This window comes from Panthera pardus, unplaced genomic scaffold (genome assembly GCF_024362965.1).
Source record: "Panthera pardus isolate Hobbes unplaced genomic scaffold, ASM2436296v1 HiC_scaffold_11, whole genome shotgun sequence".
NCBI classification, from domain to species: Eukaryota; Metazoa; Chordata; class Mammalia; order Carnivora; family Felidae; genus Panthera; species Panthera pardus.
The window spans coordinates 69,966,928-69,987,764 of record NW_026526666.1 but is presented as its reverse complement, the minus strand read 5'-3'; the positions used below and the strand labels follow the sequence as shown (position 1 = coordinate 69,987,764).

Genomic DNA, 20,837 nt, shown 5'->3' with positions numbered 1-20,837 from the left:
GCCTCTCAGTCCTCCTCTCCACTGCTTCCTTTGCCTGTAGGGAGCTCCTGGAACAAAGAGAAGATGGGAGATGAGTCCAGGAGGGAGAACCATTTGCCTGGGGAGGCTGGAATCACAAGGAATGTGGCCTTGTGTTGGAGTCAGCAGTAAGAGCCCAGCTAGGGGAACAGAGGCAGAGGTGAGGCTACACCTGCCTGCCTCTGTCCTCACTTCCTTGCACCATCTCCCCTCAGGCTGATGCCTTTGGAGCCCTGCCTGCTCCCCCAGGGTTCCTCCTTTCTTCTCCGCCTGCTCCCCAGACACCCTCCAGAGTGAACCTGCTCAGTCCACTTCTATGTAGCCTGTAAACCACTTTAAGGGGGGTTGGCGGTTATCCTGGAAGCAGCAGGAAATCTCAGGGGCAACTCCATTAAGAACTGGCCTGGGTTAGACGATGGTTTTGGTGCCATGTTTGAGAGGTGGGATGGGGGAGAAGGATGTGAGGACATCTGACCAGAGTCTGGTCACCTGCCGACCTGCAGGCTTGGGCTCCTCTCCAGGCTTGTCTCTACCAAGGCCTATTCCTCTGCGTTGCCTGAGGCACAAGGGCTCTTGTCCCCAGGACAAAAGGTGGTGTAAGAACTAGGTGGGAGGAGTTTGGATTCTACCACCTGTAGGGCCCGGTGTGGCCCCTGCCCCCTGCCCCCTGTGGCCTCAGATGTGGGAGGGCGCTCTAGCATTTAGCTGGAGAATAAGCAGCTGGTGTTCTTGAGGAGGCAGTTGCTGTATCCACACAGGTTCCACGATGCCCGGGGTAGCTTGGCTGTTATACTCCATGCTGGTGCTGCTCCTGCTGGCCCTGCTGGGGGCTGCTCTGTTCTTCTGGCAGCATACTCCAGCAAGGAACAAGATCCCCAGGGCACAGAGGCGTAGAGTGGTAGCTTTGCAGCAGATGGAAGCACTGGCAAAGCGTCTCCGGCAGCAGGTGGGTGGATATCTATACATGAGGCCCCCAGCCCTCCATCCCAATAGGTGGATTCCACCTCCGGACCCTTACTCTGTCTCTTTCAGAAGACAAGGAGCCTGGGGCAATGGGGGAGGGAGGACAGTCCCCCACCCCTAGCTCTTCCCATGCTGGCTTTTTGTACTGCTGTCAGTTCCTACTCCATCCATGTCCTTTGAGCCCACTGAGGTTGGGGACAGTGTGTTTTCATTGTTCTCCCAGTGGCCACACAAGACTCAGTAACATGGTGGGTGTTCTCTTGAGCTATTTGTTGAAATAAGATAAACTGATGGAAGCAGTTGGAGGCAGGAGGTCTCCTTCAGGTCTCTTCCAGCCCCTGAGTACCCCCAAGCCCCACTGACACAGGAACCCTGGTCTACATAGTCTCTCTCCCATCCCCACCCCACTGAGTTCTGCAGATGTTTGAGAGCACCTGATAGATGCAAAGCGCAAGGTGGTCATTGGAGATGGGATCCTCCCAGGAAGCCATGTGTCTTTTTTTTTTTTTTTACAGTCTATTTCTTTGTTTGTTTTTTTTTTGAGAAAGAGACAGACAGCATGAGTGGGGGAGGGGCAGAGAGCAAGGGAAAGAGAGAGAATCCCAAGCAGGCTCCGCACTGCCAGCACAGAGCCTGGTGCAGGGCTCGAACTCACAGAACTGTGAGATCATGACCTGAGCTGAAACCAAGAGTTGGATGCCTAACTGAGCCACCCAGTTTCCCCAAAGCTATGTGTCTTAAAAGGGGCTTTTGACAGCTTAGGTGGTGACATTTCAAGGCACTGGTGCAGTCGTTGCGGCTAGGTGAAGGGACTGAGCTATGGGTGTTGCAGCAGAACCTGCCTAGGGCAGAAGAGAGCAGGGTGGGAAGGAGAGGCTGCTGACCTTGCACTGTTCCTGGGCTCTGCTGTGGGGCCTGGAGGATGTGACAGCCCCTTTCTGGGCTCCCCAACTGCCCTACAAGGGGTGGTATCTTAGGGTCCTCAACTTTGGTTGATGGTGGCTGACTCTCTGGGATCCCCGGGAGTGGGGGTTGTGGATAGTGCCTGAGGTGCCGTCCCCATGCTCTGGAGTTCCTGAGTGTCCTCTGCCGTCCCCTAGATGGTGATTGATGGCCCCAAGGGGCAGCTTCTCTGCCCGAGCTGCTGCAGTTCCTGAGAATGTGTATTAATATTAATTGGGGCTAATTAGTTGGATAAATCAATCTGCCCCCAGAGAGCAGCTGCCCCTCCCTGGTTGATGAGGAGGAAATCTGGGCTAATGGGGTTGCTGTGGTGAATCAGCATGATGGAGAGGATTCCTGTGTGTGTGTGTGTGTGTGTGTGTGTGTGTGCGTGTACCATCAGTGTGTGGTGGTGGGTTTGGGTTCCTTTATTGCACATACCAGAGCCTGCTTATGTGTGTCTCCTGCTGTGGTTTTATTGTGTACTGGTCAAGTGTATGCTTGGCTGTGTTGCTCCTTGTGTTTGGTTGTGCTGTGTGTGCCTGGCTTGGTGTGTATGAGTCGTGTTACTGGTTGGAGCATATACATCTAGATATGTGTGGCTGGTTTGGTTTTGAATGTTTGGTTGGGCATGTACATGGGTGTATGATGTGTGAGGACACCTGGTTCTGTGTGCGTCTGGGCATCTGGTTGGTATACAGGTGGGCATCTGGGATATGGGGCTACTGGGCCAGGTACCCGGGGGTGTGTGTGTCTGGTTGGCTGGAGGAGTGGAAGGGGTGTGGGGTGAGATCACCCATGGTGTCTCCAGCTTCCCCCCAAGGCTACAGGCCTCTTGGCTCACAGTACCTTATTCTCTCCCCAGCAAAGCAAACCCAGGGATACCCTCAAGGCCTCAGGCATCCAGCTTTATGTCCCAGGGAGGTGGGAGGCTGAAACATAATAGGTCGCACCCTGGCGGGGTTCAAACTAATGCAATTCAGTTCAGCTTAGCAAAATTTTACAGAGGGCTCCTCTGGGTCTTGCCTTTTGCTGGACCCTAGGGACAGATTCATAACAAAGATGAATTTGACATCTGACTTAGACTTGCCTTAAGGATGCTCCTGGTCTGAGTGTGGTGAAGGCCAGATGCCTGTGGAGCTGTGGGACTCGGCAGGAAGGGCTTTGCACCATCTGGACACGGCTGGGTGGGGAAGGCTTCCCAGAGAGGTGGTGTTGGAGCTGAGCCTTACAGAATGTGTAGGAGTTTTCCAAAAGCAGGAAGGACGAGAAAAGGCAGTACCGGAGAGAGAAAAGCCTGAGAGAAGACAGTGTTCGTGTAGACCACAGAGAAAAAATACTCCTAGTCAGCTGGAGTAGACAAGCTGCCCATGGCTGCTGGCTGCTGGCTAGGAAGTTCTGGTCACCTCAGGGGGAAATTAGCCACCCTAAGGGCTGAGGGTTTTTATGATATTAAACATACTTAACAACCATTTGGAAATATTAATACTATATCAATTTACTAACAACTTTATATTTTCTTTGATTTTCAAACCACAATAGGAGGCAGCAGCAGTTAAGTGTGGAGAAGGCCAGATGTCCATGGAGCTGTGTGACCTGGCAAGAGGGGGATTTGTTCTAAACCAAAGCATATGTTATAACAACTTGAAAATGATATAAGTTAAGACTCAGTTCTTTCATCAAATTATCCTAATAATTTCCAAGTAAATTATTAATTTTTAGAGAACTTGTGGGGATCTTTTGATGTAGCTATCATCTTTGGAAGATGTCCCTATCTTTCAAAGCTCTCCCAATAAACTGAGAGTCGTTAGGTGATTTGTAGTCTCCTTAAGCAGAGACTATCCATCAACATCAACAATGTTCCTTGGGTTGAGTCCTTGCTCAGCTTCTGCCAAACCAGTAGCAATTACACTCAAAATTGTCTAGCTCAGAGCCCAATGTGTGGCTCTATCCCATGAGCCTGGGATCATGACCTGAGGCCAAAATCAAGAGTAGGATGCTCAACCGACTGAGCCACCCAGGTGCCTGTTGTCTAGCTGTTCTAATTCTGAGATTCTTTAAAATCAAGCATTTCTGTTGCCAACTAAGTTGTAAATATTGTTATTAGAATGTCATAATAAACTTCAATGACTAATCTCACAGGCCTCATGAAAAGTTGTGTAACAGTATAGTTAGGAGTGTGGTAGTTAAGAGAGGGTGGACAGTCTGTGTTTGAATCCTGACTTTGACGCGTACATTAAAAAAACAATTTTAATGTTTATTCAGTTTTGGGAGAGAGAGAGACAGAGCACAAGCAGGGGAGGGGCAGAGAGAGAGGGAGACACAATCCGAAGTAGGCTCCAGGCTCTGAACTGTCAGCACAGAGCCCAACACATGGCTCGAACTCACAAGCTGTGTGATCATGACCTGGGCCATAGTCAGACTTAGCCACCCAGGTGCCCCCGATGTGTACACTTCAAATAATTCCTCTGTGCCTTAACATACTCATCTCCACAATGGGGTGATGATTATAGTTATAGTACTCAAGCAAGTTCATAAGTGTTTACAGTGGCACCTGGCACACAGGTTTTTAGAGAGAGAAAACTCACACAAGAGCCCAGGAGGGGCAGAGAAAGAGGGAGACAGAGGATCCGAAGGGGGGTCTGAGCTGACAGCAGAGAGCCTAATGTGGGGCTTGAACTCACGAACTGTGAGATCATGACCTGAGCTGAAGCTGGAGGCTTAACCGACTGAGCCACTCAGGCACCCCTAACAAGCACCATATAAATGAAAGCTCTCACTTGAGTAATAATAAAACTAATGTCCTTGCTGAGTGGGCGTTTAGTGAGTTTCAGTGAATTTGTTCTGTTAGGTGGAAGTGGCACTCAACCAAGTTGGTGAACATGTTGCTGGACCCTTGAGAGCCCCGCCCATCCCACCAAGTCATTGGAGCGTCTGCCATACTGGCAGAAGAGCAGTCCCAGCAGTCACCTCCAGTGGCCCCCATTAGTGCCCTCTGCCTGCTCTTCGCACCTCTCCCCAGCTCCCTGAGAGGCTGCCATTTTTACACGTGGCCATGTGGGGACAACTGCAGGGGAGCACTAGCCTCATGGGTCCAGATGGACATCGGGCACTTGCCGACCAGGGTGCCACCAAGGGGGCCACCTCTCCAGGTAGATATGTAGGAGTCAGGATGGGCATGCAGTTTTGGTGGGTGCCTGTGGGTCAGTGTGTGCTGCGATGGTCCTCGGTGGGCCCTACTGGGGCTCCTTAGGGCTGGGGGCCGCAGGGCAAGGGATGAGCACAGTCCTTGAGGGAATCAGAGACTATGCCTAGAGGGTCACTGCTGGGCTGGGCATTAACCTTTTACCTGCTGTACTGTGAAGAGAAGGTAGAATCCCATGGCAGGGGCTAGGGCAGCTGGGAGTGGTGGAGTACTCATGGGAGTGGCTTTTTGCTAAGTGACTCAGGAGGATTTCAGTATTTCAGCCACAATGCGGCTGTAGAGGTGCATTCTAGCCAAATGCCCACCCTATTCTAGAGGCATCCAGGTCTGGGCCCTTCTGAAGGTCTTTGTGGCATGCAGGCAGGGAATTCCAAGCTGAGGCACAAGATGACAAAATGGCACAGTGAGTGGAGGGAATGGGCAGTGTGGCTAGAGCAGCAGAATACAGAAGTAGGGCAGGGAAACAGGAGGCTGGTGAAATGGGCCTACAGGGATCCAGGCAGCGAAAGGGCCTCGTACAGTGCCTGGCACCCAGGATGTGCTTCATCATAAAAGCTTCCCTCCCCAGGAGCCATTAGGGGTGGTGTAGACCTTAAGTCTCTCCACTTTTATGACTTTGGGCCACAGAATTAACCTCTCTGTGTTGCCCTTGTTGGTGAAGTAGAAATATTGATAATGAAAGCACCTATCCAAGGGATTTTGTGAGGATTTAATGAAATGGTGCAAGCAAAGTGCTTAACATGGTTGCCAGCCACACAGTAAGCAGTCAGTACATGTGAATCTTGGTTTGTAACACACATTATACATTTATGGTGAAAGCCCTGTAAACCGTACTGAGGAGAATGGTTTTACAACTTTATACTGAGGGCAATTGGGAAATATGGTGTTACAGCATCTGAAAAGGATCACCTAGGCTGTAGTGAAGTGGTTGAGCTGCAGGGGTAAAGACTAGAGTCAGGGAGGCCAGTGAGGAGGCTGTTGAGAAAACTGAGAGACAGAGAAAGTTCTAGGCAAGGAGTCTGGTGAGTCAGAGGTGGAAGATATGAAGGAGGCAGAACCACCTATCGGCAGTACTTGTGGGTAAGAGAATGGTCACTGGGGCCAGACTGGTGTGGATCCAGGCTCTGCCACTTATGGCTTATGTGTCCTTGGCAAGTAGCTCTGTGCCTCAGTGTCTTTTCTACTGTAAAATGAAAAAATAATATGCCCTCCCTCCTTGGGTTGTTATAAGGAGCGACATGAGCTATTATATGTAAAATGCTTGGAATTTGGCCTAGAACATATTAAGTGTAATAACACATCTTCCATGTGATTGAAATTAGCTATTATGACTATCATCAGAACTGGGATGTAAGGGAGTGACCCGGGATGATTCTGAGGACTATTGCTCTGACATGAGCATCATCACTTGGGAATTTCATGATGAACAGATTTGGTCTTAAAACAATGAATCCTGGGGTGCCTATGGATATGTGGATCAGTAAATGGGTCTGAGGCATGGCAGGAAATAGGACTGGGCTGTAGTCACAGGGTAATCGGGGCATCCTTGGGACACATCTGGCTGCTGAAGTCACCCAGGGAGGGTGGGTAGGTAGGGAGAGAGGAGGCCAAGTCCTGAGGAGCACCAACATTTATTTACAGGAGGGAAGAGGGGCAGAGGGGACTGAGAAGGAGCCACCCAGGGGCAGGAGGAAGCCAGGAGAGTTGAGGGCACAGAGAATTTCCAGAAGGCAAGTGCCTAAGAGTCAGATGCTACTGAGGAGAGTAAGATGGGGACTAAGAAGAAACCAAGAGATTTAACAACCAAGAAGACTTGAGCACTAACCTCCGGGGAAATCCCCTTGTCTGCCACCTCCCCTCTCCAGGACCAAGAAAGGCCCACTGTGCTGTCTTCCCACCCAGCCCCCACTCCAGCTTGTAGGCATCAGGGTCTCAGCTGGGGGCCAGGAGGACAAATGAAGACTATTTCACCTTCTTGAGTGCCTGCTGTGCTCTAGGTCCTTGTCTTATCACACTTGCCTCTGATAAGAGTCCTGAGGGGCTGGTGTCACTCCTCCCCTCATACTCTGAGGGGAGTAGCTGGGTAAATCATGATTGGCTTCTAGTCCTTTCTTTTTTGGAGAGACCTGGGTCGTGGGAGGGGAAGGGATCAACCCTGGGTTACCCAGATGACCAGTCCTGTGTGTGGTCAAGGCTGGGTGCCAGATCTCCTGACACTCATGCTGGATCTTGCCCTTTCCCAGGTCAGATCACCAGAAGTGGGAGGGCTGGATAGGAAGGAAAGGTGGGATGCCAAGGTGCCCCATGAAGGCAAACCATACAGAGATGAGCCTCAGTTCCATAACCCCTGAGTTCCAAAACGTGCATATAGAGTCACTCTCACTGCACTTGTGCCCTTTTTGGGTAGCAAGATGAGGGGGCAGGCTCTCCTCTGTGCCAGGCCTCAAGATGGGCACTGGAGAGGCAGAGGCAGAGGAAACATCTGTGCCCTGTAGGGCTTTCATGCCAACCTGGAGACAGATCAGGAAATGTTCTTCATGCTAAAGGAGAAGCACAGGATCATGTGCTGAACACATGGCTGTGTGTGCAACTGTGTATCCAGTGGAGTGTGGGGATGTGATGCTGAGTGTGTAGGAGTGCACTGGAGTGGATCAGTCATTGACCTCTGTCCTCCCATCTCCACAGGAGCCATCCCTGGACCCCAAGCCCATCCTGGAGCTGCCCCTGGAGACACTGGTCCAGAAGCTGCAGGATGAAGAACTCAGTGTGGAGAGCGTCCTGTGTAGCTACTTAGAGGAGGTGGGGGTCTGGGTCAGGAGTGGGGTGGGGGCTAGCACCTGTTGTTGTCCTACTCAGAGGAGGTGGATGTCCGGTGTAACATCGTGGTGCTGCAGCTAGCTTGGGAAGGGGTGCATGCCACTGTCATCTGTCATTTCTATCCTGCTCTGAGTTGGGGTGGTGGGAGGGGCTGGGGTGACTAAGTGCCCCATCCCTGGCCTCACCCTGAGCCCCTTGTCTGGTCTCCCTCAATGTTGCTCAGGCACTGAAGGTACACCAGGAGGTGAATTGCCTGACGGATTTCCTGGGTGAGTGTGAGGAGCAACTACAGGCATTGAAGAAGCTTAAGAAGACTGAGAGAGGCCTTCTTTATGGGGTCCCTGTCAGCCTCAAGGACCCCTATGACTGCAAGGTGAGCCGGGAGGTGTACGTTCACATGTGTACATGTCTGTGTGTGTGCCTGTATGCCACTGAGCCTGTGAGCATCTGACTGTGTGACATTGGGCAAGCTACTTAATCAAGGATGCAGAACTAGAAAGTGGCCAGTTAGGATCTGAACCCAGCTCTTGCCCACCATATTCTTCTGCCACTTGTGAGCTCCCCTAAGGGTACAGCGTGCATGTCTGAGGCCATGACAACGTGTGTGAGTGGGAGCAGAGTAAGGAGGAGAATCTGTCCATTGGATGGTTTCATCCTGGCCCCTATGGGCTGGAGTTAATGTCACTTTCTTGCAGGGCCATGATTCTACATGTGGTCTGACCCAGTTCCTGGAGAAGCCAGCGGCCAAGGATGGGGTCATTGTGCAAGTGCTCAAGGCTCAAGGAGCTATTCCCTTTGTTAAGACCAACATCCCCCAGACAATGTACAGGTCTCTGAAGTGTGTAGGCAGGGGCTGGGTTTGGGGCTGGGCTCAGGACTGACAGCAACACAAAATCCCAATTCAGAGAAGAAGGTGAGGTGGGGGCCAGTCAAGCAGATCTCGAGGATCAAGGTTCTTGGGCAAGTCTTTTCTGCCCTCTGAGCCTCAGCTTCCTCATCTTATAATGTCTGGGTGGACTCCATAGTCTCTACAGGCCCTCAGACTCTGCGGTTCTGAAGAGTTTCATCTCTGTGTTTATCCCCGTTTCTCTCTCTAATTGTTTTTCTTATTCCCTGTTCTCTCTCCTCTCCCTCAGCACTTAGTGTACCTACTTTTGTGAGGAACCTGCTCCCAATTCTGACAGCAGGGCTGTGGGCTCCTGTCCTTAAGTTAGGAGTTGTGGTTGGTGTCCACTCTTGGTCTTTCCTGTGGCAGTAGGCCCTCACCTCAGCTGTAAGGGAGACTGGGAGACTCAGCCCCAGGGAGGAGTTTGGGAGCCAAAGAAGCCCTGGGGTTGATTCCTGGGGGGATCAGTCTCTACATGGGGGGGGGGGGTGTCTCCCCAGTTAAACTTTCACCTCCCAGCCCCTTTTCTTCTGCTTTCCTCAGTTTTTATTGCAGCAACCCCATCTATGGACAGACTCTGAACCCTCTGAACTTAAAGAAGACACCAGGGGGCTCCTCAGGGGGTGAGGGAGCCCTGCTGGCAAAAGGAGGTTCCATCCTGGGCATGGGTACTGACACTGCTGGCAGCATCCGCATACCAGCCAGCTTTTGTGGTATCTGTGGCCTCAGGACCACAGGATACCGCCTCAGGTACTTGGTGCTGGGGGCGGGGGGGAGGGGTAGACTCAGCTCAGTGTAGGGGAACAGAGGTGTGGGGGGAGTAGTGCCAAGCAGGCCCCTCACTCTTATTCACTTAGCTCAGTACTAGTGAAAGTGGCTAAAGACAGGAGGGCTTCAAATAACTCCTGCTTCAGCCCCAGATAAACACACCATGTTTGGTACAGGTGGCAGAATAGACCTTCCACTCACTCATTAATTCATTTGTTCATTAATTCATTCATCTTACATCTATCCATCTACCTCCCTGTTCCCTTAGTCATTCATTGATCCAACTGTTTTTCCATCTATCCATCCTTTGTCCATTCATCCACCTATGCAGTCATCATCCCATCAATCAACTTCACTATTCACCCACCATTTAATTTATCTAACAAATATATTGAGTGTTTCTTCCGTCACTGACACTGTACTAGTTATTTGGGCTATATCAGTAAGCAAAAGGACACCTATCTCAGCCCTTGAAAATCATATATACATCCTTCCTTCCCTTTGTTCATCCATCCATCCATCCATCCATTTATCTCCCCATCTATCCACTCATCTAGCTATCTGTTTATCCATCCATATCTGCCTCTGTTCATTCATCTACGTATCTCAGCCCCACCATGAGAACCTACACTGTGGTGGCCCCTGTACTGGGGACACAGAACACTCTCAGACCCAGTCCCTGTCCCCCCCCCCCCCACTGCTGTGCTCTTAAATATGCAGATGGATTAGTCAGAAAGTGATTGGAGCTCTAAGAGAGTGTCAAAGCTTGTCAGAACTCACAAGATGAAGCTGACATTTTCTTCAGCAGAGATTTATTGAAAGCCTAGACTTTAAATTTTCAGAGGCAGGGCAAGGGAAAGGAAGGCTTCCTGGAGGAGGCAGAATCTGAGCTTGGTTTTAAAGGATGGACATGCAGGGATGGTGTAGAACCTAGAAGGCTGTAAACTGTGAACAGCCTACTTTGCCTGGAGTAATATGTGTTTGTCGAAGGGCAAGAATGGGGAAGCTGTGAGTTGATACTCCAGAGCCTCGAAGTCAGTCAAAAAGATCAGACTTAATGCTGTGGGCAGCAGGGTCATGGGAGGGTTGAAGCAGCTCATCTTCCTGGGTGTTGGGCCCTGGGGGAGTGCTTGGCTGGGTGCTAAGGCCTGGGCACTCAGGCCCTTCCCTTCAAGTGCTGAGGTGGGCTCTGGGTGGGGGTTTTGCAGCTTCTCTGGAGTTTCCAGTGCTGTCAAAGGCAAGAAATCAGGTAAGCTCCTGTCTGTGCTTGTGTCCATACCCAAAGATAAACTTGCCAGCCTTCCTCCCAAGGACATTTCACTCAGCCCCTATCTGAGACAGATTAGCCCCACTTAATGATAAAGAATGGATCCCACCAGGCCTCCCCTAGTCCAATGAGAAGTGCTTCCTACTATCTAGCTTTAATATCTCCTACTGGTCTTTAGATGTTTGGCCCCAGATGAGATTCTTCTTTCAGGCATCAGAGCTACTTTGGCTGGTGTGCCAACGCTACCTGTCCTCAACCCCTGGCCCAGGTTGGCCCCAGGGCCCTTTAACACTGATCACGGTCCTGAGCTCCACCCTCTGAGGCCAGGCAGTGGGGGTCCCCAGAGCAGAAAGGGTGAGAGGAATCTGCCTCTTCTGTGTTCAGTGACTACAGTGGCTGGCCCCATGGCCCGGGATGTGGAGAGCCTGGCCCTGTGTCTGCGAGCCCTGCTAAGTGAAGACATGCACCGACTGGACCCTACTGTGCCTTTTATGCCCTTCAGGGAGGAGGTGAGCTGGGTTGGGGAACAGGCCACCTCTCCCCTCCCCCATTCCTCATTGACCTGTCTACCATCTGACCATCTTCTGTGGAGACCTCCTTTCCCAGCCCATGGTACAGTGACCAAGAAGCCTCTATGCTCAGTCATGTTTACATCCTACCCCTGCTCGACACCAGCTGCTTTGGCCTCTCAGCTACTTGGAGTCATAGCCAATACTGCCCCCAGAGAGGGACTTCATCATCACATACCCAACACACACAGACATACACTCAGCAGATATGGTTTAGAGAGTCTGGTATCTGGTTAAACGAGGCTGTTAGTCCCCTAGGTAACCTTAGCCAAGTCACATCTCTTCTCTGGGCCCCAGTCTCCTCAGTGGTATAATAAAGAGGTTGCACCTGAAGATTTCTCCAGGCTGGCAGCCTTCATTTATTCAGTAGTTCATTCAACAAAATTTATTGGTACCTACTATGTTCAGGCTCTTTGTAGTTCATCCTAATATTCACTATATAGAATGAGCATTGTGCTTCTCAATTTATGGGCGAGGAAACTGAGGGGAAATGAAATAACTTGCCTATGATCGCATAGACAGTAACTGGAAGAGGTAAGCTTTGACCCCAGCCCTGTCTGCTCCAGAACCCTCTCCATAGGGAGAATCTCTGTCTACCATTCATTCAATGTCTACTCATCTGATTCCCTACTCACATCCTAGTATAATTAACCTGTGATCATTTTCTGTCATCTATTATTTGTCTCTAGTGATCTTTCCATCTCCATTGTCTCCTGGCTGTTTTTTTTAGCTTAAAGATCTTTGTGTCTATTCATCTACTTACTTAACTGCCCACCCACTCAATTCCAATCATCCATTCTCCCACCCACCCATCTATCCATTCAACCCTCTGCCCACCCACCCATTCACCATCTCATACATACACCCTCCCACTCATTCATGAATCTATCTACCATCTATCTACCTATCCACTCCATCCACCCAATCATCATGTCGTCATCCATTTGTTCTTCCAGGAGTTTCTCCAGAGGACCTAGAGCCTGCAAAGTATGTAGAGAGTCTCCAGGGAGCTCTTGGGGAGCCTCTGTAGATTTCCCCTGGGTTGAAAACAGCTGTGTTCCAAGGTCCCAGCCTACAAGTCTTAAGTCTTAAAGAGGTGTAGTCTCTCCTGAGAGCCCCACCCAGCCCCTGTTGCCCCCAGGTATACTCCAGTAACCAGCGCCTTCGAATTGGCTTCTGTGAAACAGATGGCTTCACCCAGCCATCTCCTAGCATGGCCAGGGCTGTGAGGCTCACCTCCAGGCTGCTCCAGGATGCGGGACATCAGGTAGGCTTGCTTACCCCTGGATGGGGAGGGAAGCCAGACTGGCGAGGAGACTGGGCTGGGCCATTCTTGGAGAGAAAGGAAGTTATATCTGAGTTTGAGCTGCTAACATCACTGTGTTTCCCCTAGGCTTCCTGGAGAAGACTGATGGGTGCAGGTGGGGGCAGGGTGGGCCCCACCCTGTGAGGAAGGCATCAAGATTTTGCATCCTCCCCCTTCAGTGGTGGGGACCAGGGATTCATTCCTGTAATTCCTATAGATTTGGTTTCTCCATCAAATGGCTGTAAGGAGAACTATGTCCTCAAAATCATTTCCCTCCCCAGCCCCTGCCTCCCTCCAATGTCTTATCCTGGTCCTGTCTCCCCTTTGAGAACTGCTGGTTGGCCACATGTGTACTATGTGGTCTTGGGCCAGTCTCTTAACCACCTGGAGCCTCAGTTTTCTACCACATAGGGCAGCTGTGCAGATTAAATGAGCTCACATATGTAAAGCACTCAGCATGGGGCAGGATCCCAGTGAAGCAGGCACGGCTGCCTGAATGCCATGGCATCTCTGTGTAGGGTGAAGGGCTGGGCATGGCAGCAGAGGGGTTGGAGTGGATGGAGATGAGCGGCGATTTGGCATCCTCTCTTTAAATCCTGAAGGATGCAAAGAGAATACCAGGCTGGGTGGGAGGAGCCCCAGGCCCTGACTCAGCCTCTGTCTCTCAGGTCATCCCCTTCTCCATCCCCCATATAAAGTATGCTGTCAAACACCTGTTCGAGGGGGGTCTGTTTGCTGATGGAGGGGCCACCCTTCTGGAGAAGCTGTATGTTTGTCAGGATTCTGACATGGGGCATGGTGAAAACAGGGTTGGGGGTGGGGCTGGCAGCAACCTGTGCCTTAGGAAGGGGACTGCAGGCCTGGGTTGGTGGGGTGCCTCTGGTTAATTGTGTGACCTTAAATGGCAAGTCAGCTGTTTGGGCTCCATCTTCACCATGCATGGTTCCAGGGTGGTGGTGGTGGAAACAGAAGAGTTTCTTTGGGTCTGACCTCCTTCCATGGCCTGCCTCTGGAATGGGAGTTGGGTGGGTACGGGAGCCAGTCAATGGCTGAAAGGCTGTAACTGACTAGATATGTGTCTGTGGTTCCTCAGTGAGGGGGACATTGTGGACCCCTGCATAAAGGGAATGATCAACTGGCTCCGCCTGCCAGACCTACTCAAGTGTTTCTTGGCCTGGATCCTGAAGTACACAGTGAGTATGGGACCAAGGTGGGGAGGCATTCAGGAGGGGAGGAGCCCAGGGAGGAGAAGGACTCAGAGAGGAGGATGGGGCCCAAAGAGTAGTGGGGGCTTAGAGAAAAGGAACCAAAAGGGCAGATGGGGACCAAAAGAGAAGGGTGCTTTCAGAGAGAGGAGTGCATCTCAAAAAGAGGAAGGGTGGGGGCCAAGAGGGGGCTCAGGGCTTGTGGAGGAGTAGAAGCTTCCATGACAGTGTGCTGAGCAGAGTTGCTCTTCTTGGACCCCCATCCTGGGCAGGCTGGTGTTGCCCTGTGGTTTCTGAATGGGTTTCTTCCTCTAGGAACCCCGAGCTAGCCAGACTTGTGAAGAGATTCGTGGAGTGGGGTGAGTGCTAGTCTCCTCAGGTCAAGGTCACAAGCATCTTCCATGGGGTAGGGGAGTTGAGTGAGGGTCATGTGGCTAGAGTTGGCATCCACTGAGGGTGAGGGCTATTTAGACGTTGGGATCTAATTAGGTTTTTGGGTCATGTCTGACACTAGTTAAATTTAGACTTTTGAGTGGGGTTGGGATTGGGGCTACTTTGGGCCTGAGGTTTGATTTGGAGTTAAGCTCTGAGTTCTGGTTAGAATTAGCTTAGGGTAAAAGTTGGGCCTAATCTGAGGTTGGGTTTGGGCTGGGGTTGGGGTTGGGGTTAAGGTTGGAAATGGTCAGCCTGAGGGCTGACTGGGGGGCCTCACAGGTTAGGGGAAGAACCCGTGGTTCTGGGGGGGAGGCTGTAAGTCTCTGCGGCTGGTGACGGTGGCGGGGGGAGGGCATCAACCAGAGGGTGTGTACTCTTGGGAACGTTGGGTAGGCAAGGTATTTTGGTCAGCAAATAAGACAAGGGTCATCCCAGCCCATCAGCTGATTTGTAGCCTGCACTGAGACTAGGCTCTAGCTCTTGGCTGTAATGTCCCCATTTTGTATAAAAGGGGGTCCCCCCATGCTGACCTTTGGAATTCTGAATCTTCCTTATTCCCCCAGGACTCCCAAGAAACTGTGGGAGCAGCACGCAGCAGTGCAGGTGATGTGTGCCTGAAGAGACAAGGGACTGATGGAACAGGGGCAGCAGAGGCCTGGGATGTGACAGGAGTAGCCAGACAGGGAGTAGAGCTCTGTCCCAGCCTGCAGGGGAGGCCCGGCTAAACTCAAAAGGGGAGGCTTGGTGACCCAGGAGGTTAATTTAGTCCATTTCCTTGGGGGCCAGGATGATATGTTGTTCCCAAATGACTGCAGCTTGAGATTCCCCTTGCCATCCCTTTACCTCGGCCCCTGGGAAGGCCCTGACCCTCTCCAGATAGCTTAGTCTGTATCTTACAGCCTGGGGATTCTTCCTGATCTTTAACAGGACTTGGCCTGGCAGCCCCTGACCTTGTCCTGCAAATAGTGACCTCTGCTGGTCTTGCCCCTCCCATACCCCACTATCCCTGCAGGAATATCAGCAAAAGTTCATAGCCAAGTGGAGGTTCCTGGACCTGGATGTGCTGCTGCTGCCAGCTATGGACCCCGCCTTCCATATATGCTATTCTGAGATAGGAACAGGTGAGAAGACACCAGGTCTTAGTGAAGTTGAGACCCAGAGTCCAGGACTTCAGAGTCCTGCCACAGCCTCTGAGGCCTTGACCTCTGTCACCATTCAGTATTTAAAGCAACGTCTTAAATTGAGATAAAATTCAGATGACAAAAATTCACTATTTTACAGTGTACAATTCAGTGGTTTTTAGTATATTTAGTGTGTGGTGCAAACACCACCACTATCTAATTCCATTTCCATTACCCTGAAAGGAAACCCTGTACCTGTTAGCAGACACTCCCAATTTTTCCCATTACCTTTTATTTATTTGTATTTTTCATTTTTTTAAAGTTTATTTATTTTACCTTTTGAGAGAGAGAGAGAGAGAGCGCGCGTGAGCACATGCATGTGGGGGAGGGGCAGAGAGGGAGAGAGAAAAATCTGTGCTATCAGCACAGAGCCAAATGCAGAGCCAGACACAAGGGCTCAAACTAAGGAACAAACCATGAGATCATGACCTGAGCCAAAACCAAGAGTTCAGATGCTTAACCCACTGAGCCACCCAGGTGCCCCTCCCATTCACTTTTTTTTAAACATTTTTTTTTTAGTTTATCTATTTATTTTGAGAGAGAGAGTGCAAGCAATGGAAGGTCAGAGAGAGAGGGAGAGCAAGAATCCCAAGCCGGCTGCATGCTGTCAGCCCGACTCGGGGCTCAATCTCAGGAACTGAAACATGAAATCGTGTCCTGAGCCGAAATCAAGGGTCGGACGCTCAACTGACTGAGCCATCCGGGCGCCCCTGAAATACAATTTACATGCAATGAAACTCACCGATTTTCAGAGTGTAATTTGATAAATTTTAACAAATAAATATAGCTGTATGACCACCACCATGATAAAAGTATATTTTGGGGCGCCTGGGTGGCTCAGTCAGTTAAGTGTCCGACTTCAGCTCAGGTTGTGATCTTGCCATTTGGGAGTTCGAGCCCTGCGTCGGGCTCTGTGTTGACAGCTCAGAGCCTGGAGCCTGCTTTGGATTCTGTATCTCCCTCTTTCTCTGCCCCTCCCCTGCCCGTGCTCTGTCTCTCTCAAAAATAAACATTAAAAAAAATAAAAAAAAATAGAATGTTTTTATCACCCACCAAATTTCCCTGATGTCCCTTTGCAGTTCACTCTACCCTTACATCCTGCAACCACTGATCCGCTGTCACTATAATTTTGCCTTTTCTAGGATTTCACATAAATGGAATCCGAAGGAATAAGGCTTTTCTGTCTGGCTTCTTTCACTTAGCATATCCATTCACTCGTAACATGCTTTCTGCTGCCTCACTTCAAAAGGTGCCTTTGGCCTAGCCCCCCTGAGATGCAGCCTCAGCACAGGGCAGTGTCTGAGACACTGCTGGGGCCCCTGCCCAGCACAGGTACAGGTCTCAGAGGTGTTCTCAGTGCAGAATGAAAACCCACCTCAAGCCTGGACTGCTCTGCCCCGGGTCCCCCCACAGTGGCTGCCCAAAGGCACATCCCATACCTGGCCCTGCACTGATGTCCTCTGTTGTCACCGCTGCCTCTTTGACAGTCACTCCCTACATGCAGGTGGCTGTTGCAGAGGGGAGCTGCCTTTTAACTCAGGGTGGCCCTGCACACCTGGGCCATCTTGGAGCCCAGTGTACTGCAGGCATGAGCTGACTCCTCTGTCACCCACCAGCTGTGTGGCCTGTGGAAAACCACCTAACCTGTCTACCCCCTCGGGTTCCACATTTGAACACAGGAAAGAGTACTCTCCACTTCCCAGGGGTGGAGAGGACTCAAGGAATCAGCAGTGGAAAGAGGCCAGCACGGGGCCTGGCACTGAGTAAGGCCTCCGCAGCGTCCATCCTCTCTTTCCCTCCACCGCTGGGTGAGCGAGAGGCAGTTGTCAGGTGCACTCCCAGCGCCGCGCAAGCCCAGAGTGCTACAGTTCCAAGGAAGACCCTGAGGGGGCGCTCACCCAGGATTCTTCCCCACCTCAGTCTTGTTGGCTGATGATTTTCTGGGCTTGCCTGGACCTTCCTACAGATATTGCCTCCTACACGGGCCTGTACAACGTCCTGAACTTCCCTGCTGGTGTTGTGCCGGTCACCACTGTGACGCCGCAGGACGAGGAGGAACTGGCCTTCTACACGGGATACTATGGAGATAGTACCGACAAAAATTTCCAGAGGGTCAGTTTCCCTCCCCATGCCTCTCCCCCAGTGGCACAAGCCAGGACTGATTCTTGCCTCAATCCCAGTCGGGCAAATTGGGGCAGGTTGGGGCCAGTCATTCCTAGTGTTTATCCTTTATCACTTCTGCTACAGTGTTATCTCATCTTGGAGGACACACCGTTTTATCTCCAAGTCCGCCTCTGTCCTTGTCGTGGGAGAATACTTAACAAAACCACTGGTCTTCTTGACACTTCCCTAGGAAAAGTCAATCCCAGAGGCAGGAAGAGGGGGGCAAATGTCCCTGGTGAGGAGCTTAGTATGTAACTGGATTGGACACTGCTCCTCTCTGAGCCTCAGTTTCTTTGCCAGGAAAATAGGAATTAAAATATCTGCTTTGCAGGGTTGTCCTAAAGTTTCCACTGAAAAACAGTGAAGCAATTAGCATAAGTCTTTGTATACAGGATGTGTACAATACATGCTACTATATCACTGATTCCGAGGTAGCTTCACAGAAGGAAATATTTCCATGGGCCTATTTAATGCACGGTCTAAAATGACAAGCCTGTCTTGGGTGACAGGGAGAAAGAGGGAGAGAGAGACTGACTCTGAAAGGTATGCATGTGTCTGAGTCAGACATTAAGCAACTTACTTTTTTGGAAATTGATTTTATTGCTAGAGTTACCCAGTGGAACTGCTGACCTGAATTCTGAGAAAATAACAATAAGGATACTACCTGATGTGTCTTGAGCTCTTACTCTGTTCCAGGAGCTGTTTAAAAAGTGCTGTATATATAGTAAACCATTAAATCCCGTAACTGTCCCGTGAGGTTTTACAAATGAGGAAATGCAGGCACACACAGGTTAAGAGACTTGACCAGTGCCACACACAGCTGAAGTGGAGGAGCCAGGACTTGAAGCCAGTTGACCTGGCTCCAGAGCAAAGGCAAATAAGGGCTTTCATAAAACAATGAAAACACGTTTGAATTCCTATGTTTGAATTTCATGGCAGGACTTAGGCTCAGTCCCCATGTTCCTAAGTCTGTGTTTGAGGCCCAAGTACCCCCTTCACTGCAGAAGTATGACTAGGCTCTAGATCAGGGATTTGCACATTCTTCTTTCCTTTGCTGAGAACATTAGGTGGATACTCAGTTTTGTATTTTTTTAAAATTTTTAAATCTTTTTATTAAAAAAACTTAATGTTTATTTTTGAGAGAGAGAGAGAGAGAGAGAGAGAGAATTCAAGTGGGAGAGGGGTGGAGAGAGAGAGAGACACAGAATCTGAAGCAGGCTCCAGGCTCTGAACTGTCAGCACAGAGCCTGATGCGGGGCTTGAACTCACTAACCACAAGATCATCACCTGAGCTGAAGTTGGATGTTTAAGCAACTGAGCCACCCAGGTGGCCCCTTTAAAAAATTTTTTTTTTAATTAACAGTTTTATATTTTATGATTATAGTCAGTTCTGTGCATGGGGAGCAAGTTTTACATCTTAGCCCTGGTGAACTATAGACCGATACAGTCAGAATAGGTTTTCCAGGTTTCCCTGAGAGTTGAGGAAGCCTGGAACTCTGAGCTCCAGGGCATCTCTGCCTTAATATAGACTGGTGATGAGATGTTTGGACTAATGCATATGGGTGGTAAGGAAGGCTGGGCGAGGGACCTGTGAGCAGAAAGCAGGCTCTAAGTCCACTGACCCTCTCTCTGAGCAGGCGGTACAAGGATCTGTGGGACTTCCTGTGGCTGTGCAGTGCATTGCTCTTCCATGGGAAGAGGAGCTGTGTCTCCGGTTCATGAAAGAGGTGGAGACCTTGGCCAAGAACCACAGTGGACCCAAGTGACTGGCCACTCCTTCTCCCGGAGGCCTTCTTCATCCTCATCCAAGTCTGCTCCTGATGCCCCTTTTCATGAATACCATATCTGCCTCATGTCTCCTCCTCCCTGAGGCCCACCACATTCCTTTTCTTTGTCATTCCTCTGTGTGGGTACTCAATACACGGACTCCTCACATTGGCCCAAGATGGGGCACAGGGTGAAAGGGCCCAATAAACATTTCTGACTGCTTGACCTTGTGATCTCTGGTCTAGGTGGGGCTCTAGCCTCCTGGTGGCCTTCTGCCTCCAGCTATTCTCCTCCAGCTCAGTCCCCCAGATGATATCCCAGACTGCAGCAGAGGGGAAGGAGCTCCAAACAGAGAGGCTGGTGACCTGGGTTCAAGTCCTGGTTTTGCCACTGGCTTGCCGTGTGATGCTGGGCAAGTTGCTTCTCCTTTCTGGACTTCAGTTTTCTCATCTACAAATTGAAGGGGTTAGATGTGATGAGGTCCATGGTATACCTGTCAACTTGACTATTCTGTGAGTTGTGACTTCTAGGCACTTCCCTGATCTAGAACTTGCCATGGCTCCCATTGCTGTCTAGAGAAAGTTCCAAAGAGTAGGACCAAGGGAGTGAAACCCAGTCAGAACAGACCCAAGGTTGGGACCCAGACCCAGGCTCACAGTCCAGTGCTTAGCCTGCAAAGCTGCAATTTCTTGGCTTGACAGCCAGCAGCTCCCAAGACCCTCCACAGCTTCTTCTGCCAGGGCTCCACCACAGCACAGCCTCCCTCCCTTCCCTCAACCTGGAGCCTTCTTGCCACCACAAGCATGTTTTACATTTCTGCGTCTGTGCCTCTGTCATCCTGTTCCCACCACCCAAACACGTTCACTGTCTTCTCTGTCCTTCAAACCCTGCATCAAATGCCACCTCCTTCAGGAAGTCTTCTTTGATCCCTCCAACTCCCTCCATGACCTTCCATTCATCTCAACTCTCTTGAGGTCCTCCTGCATTAAGACTTACCCTTTCTGTATCTCACTCCACTTTACAGTCCTACTTCCAGTCAGCCAGGCAAGCTAATGGACACATTCCTTCCTGTGCTTGATAGCACAGACTTTCTGAAGATAATACCTCAATGCAGAGGAATAGATTTCATCCATCCACCCATCTGCCTATATCAATCCATCCTACATTTGTTGAGTGCCTCCTCTGGACACAAATGATGGAATTTCAGGCAGAAAAAGACCCGAGTTTAACTAAGAAGGAATCACACCAGGGGCACTTGGGTGGTTCAGTTGGTTAAGCATCTGACTCTTGATTTTGGCCCAGGTCGTGATCTCACAGTTCCTGAATTTGAGCCCTGCACCGGGCT

General features: G+C 50.6%; 1 protein-coding gene across 1 annotated transcript; it reads left to right on the top strand.

Annotated features, from left to right (window-relative positions):
* The first annotated feature begins 784 nt into the window (after positions 1-784).
* On the top strand, positions 785-19,491 carry LOC109266621 (vitamin D3 hydroxylase-associated protein-like). The gene is made up of 15 exons (XM_053899162.1): positions 785-964; positions 7,814-7,927; positions 8,169-8,318; positions 8,641-8,774; positions 9,375-9,581; positions 10,808-10,848; positions 11,251-11,375; positions 12,577-12,702; positions 13,410-13,507; positions 13,835-13,934; positions 14,262-14,305; positions 14,945-14,984; positions 15,394-15,502; positions 17,529-17,674; positions 19,363-19,491. The coding sequence occupies exons 1-15, from the start codon at positions 785-787 to the stop codon at positions 19,489-19,491; spliced, it is 1,743 nt and encodes a 580-aa protein (XP_053755137.1).
* The last annotated feature ends 1,346 nt before the right edge of the window (positions 19,492-20,837 follow it).

Bases quoted from the DNA above. Each gene is read 5' to 3' on its own strand.
- LOC109266621 (XM_053899162.1), top strand. From the start codon at position 785: ATGCCCGGGGTAGCTTGGCTGTTATACTCCATGCTGGTGCTGCTCCTG. The intron at 12,703-13,409 runs GTAGGCTTGCTT...TCTGTCTCTCAG, and splicing joins TCCAGGATGCGGGACATCAG to GTCATCCCCTTCTCCATCCC. The intron at 14,306-14,944 runs GTGAGTGCTAGT...TTATTCCCCCAG, and splicing joins GAAGAGATTCGTGGAGTGGG to GACTCCCAAGAAACTGTGGG.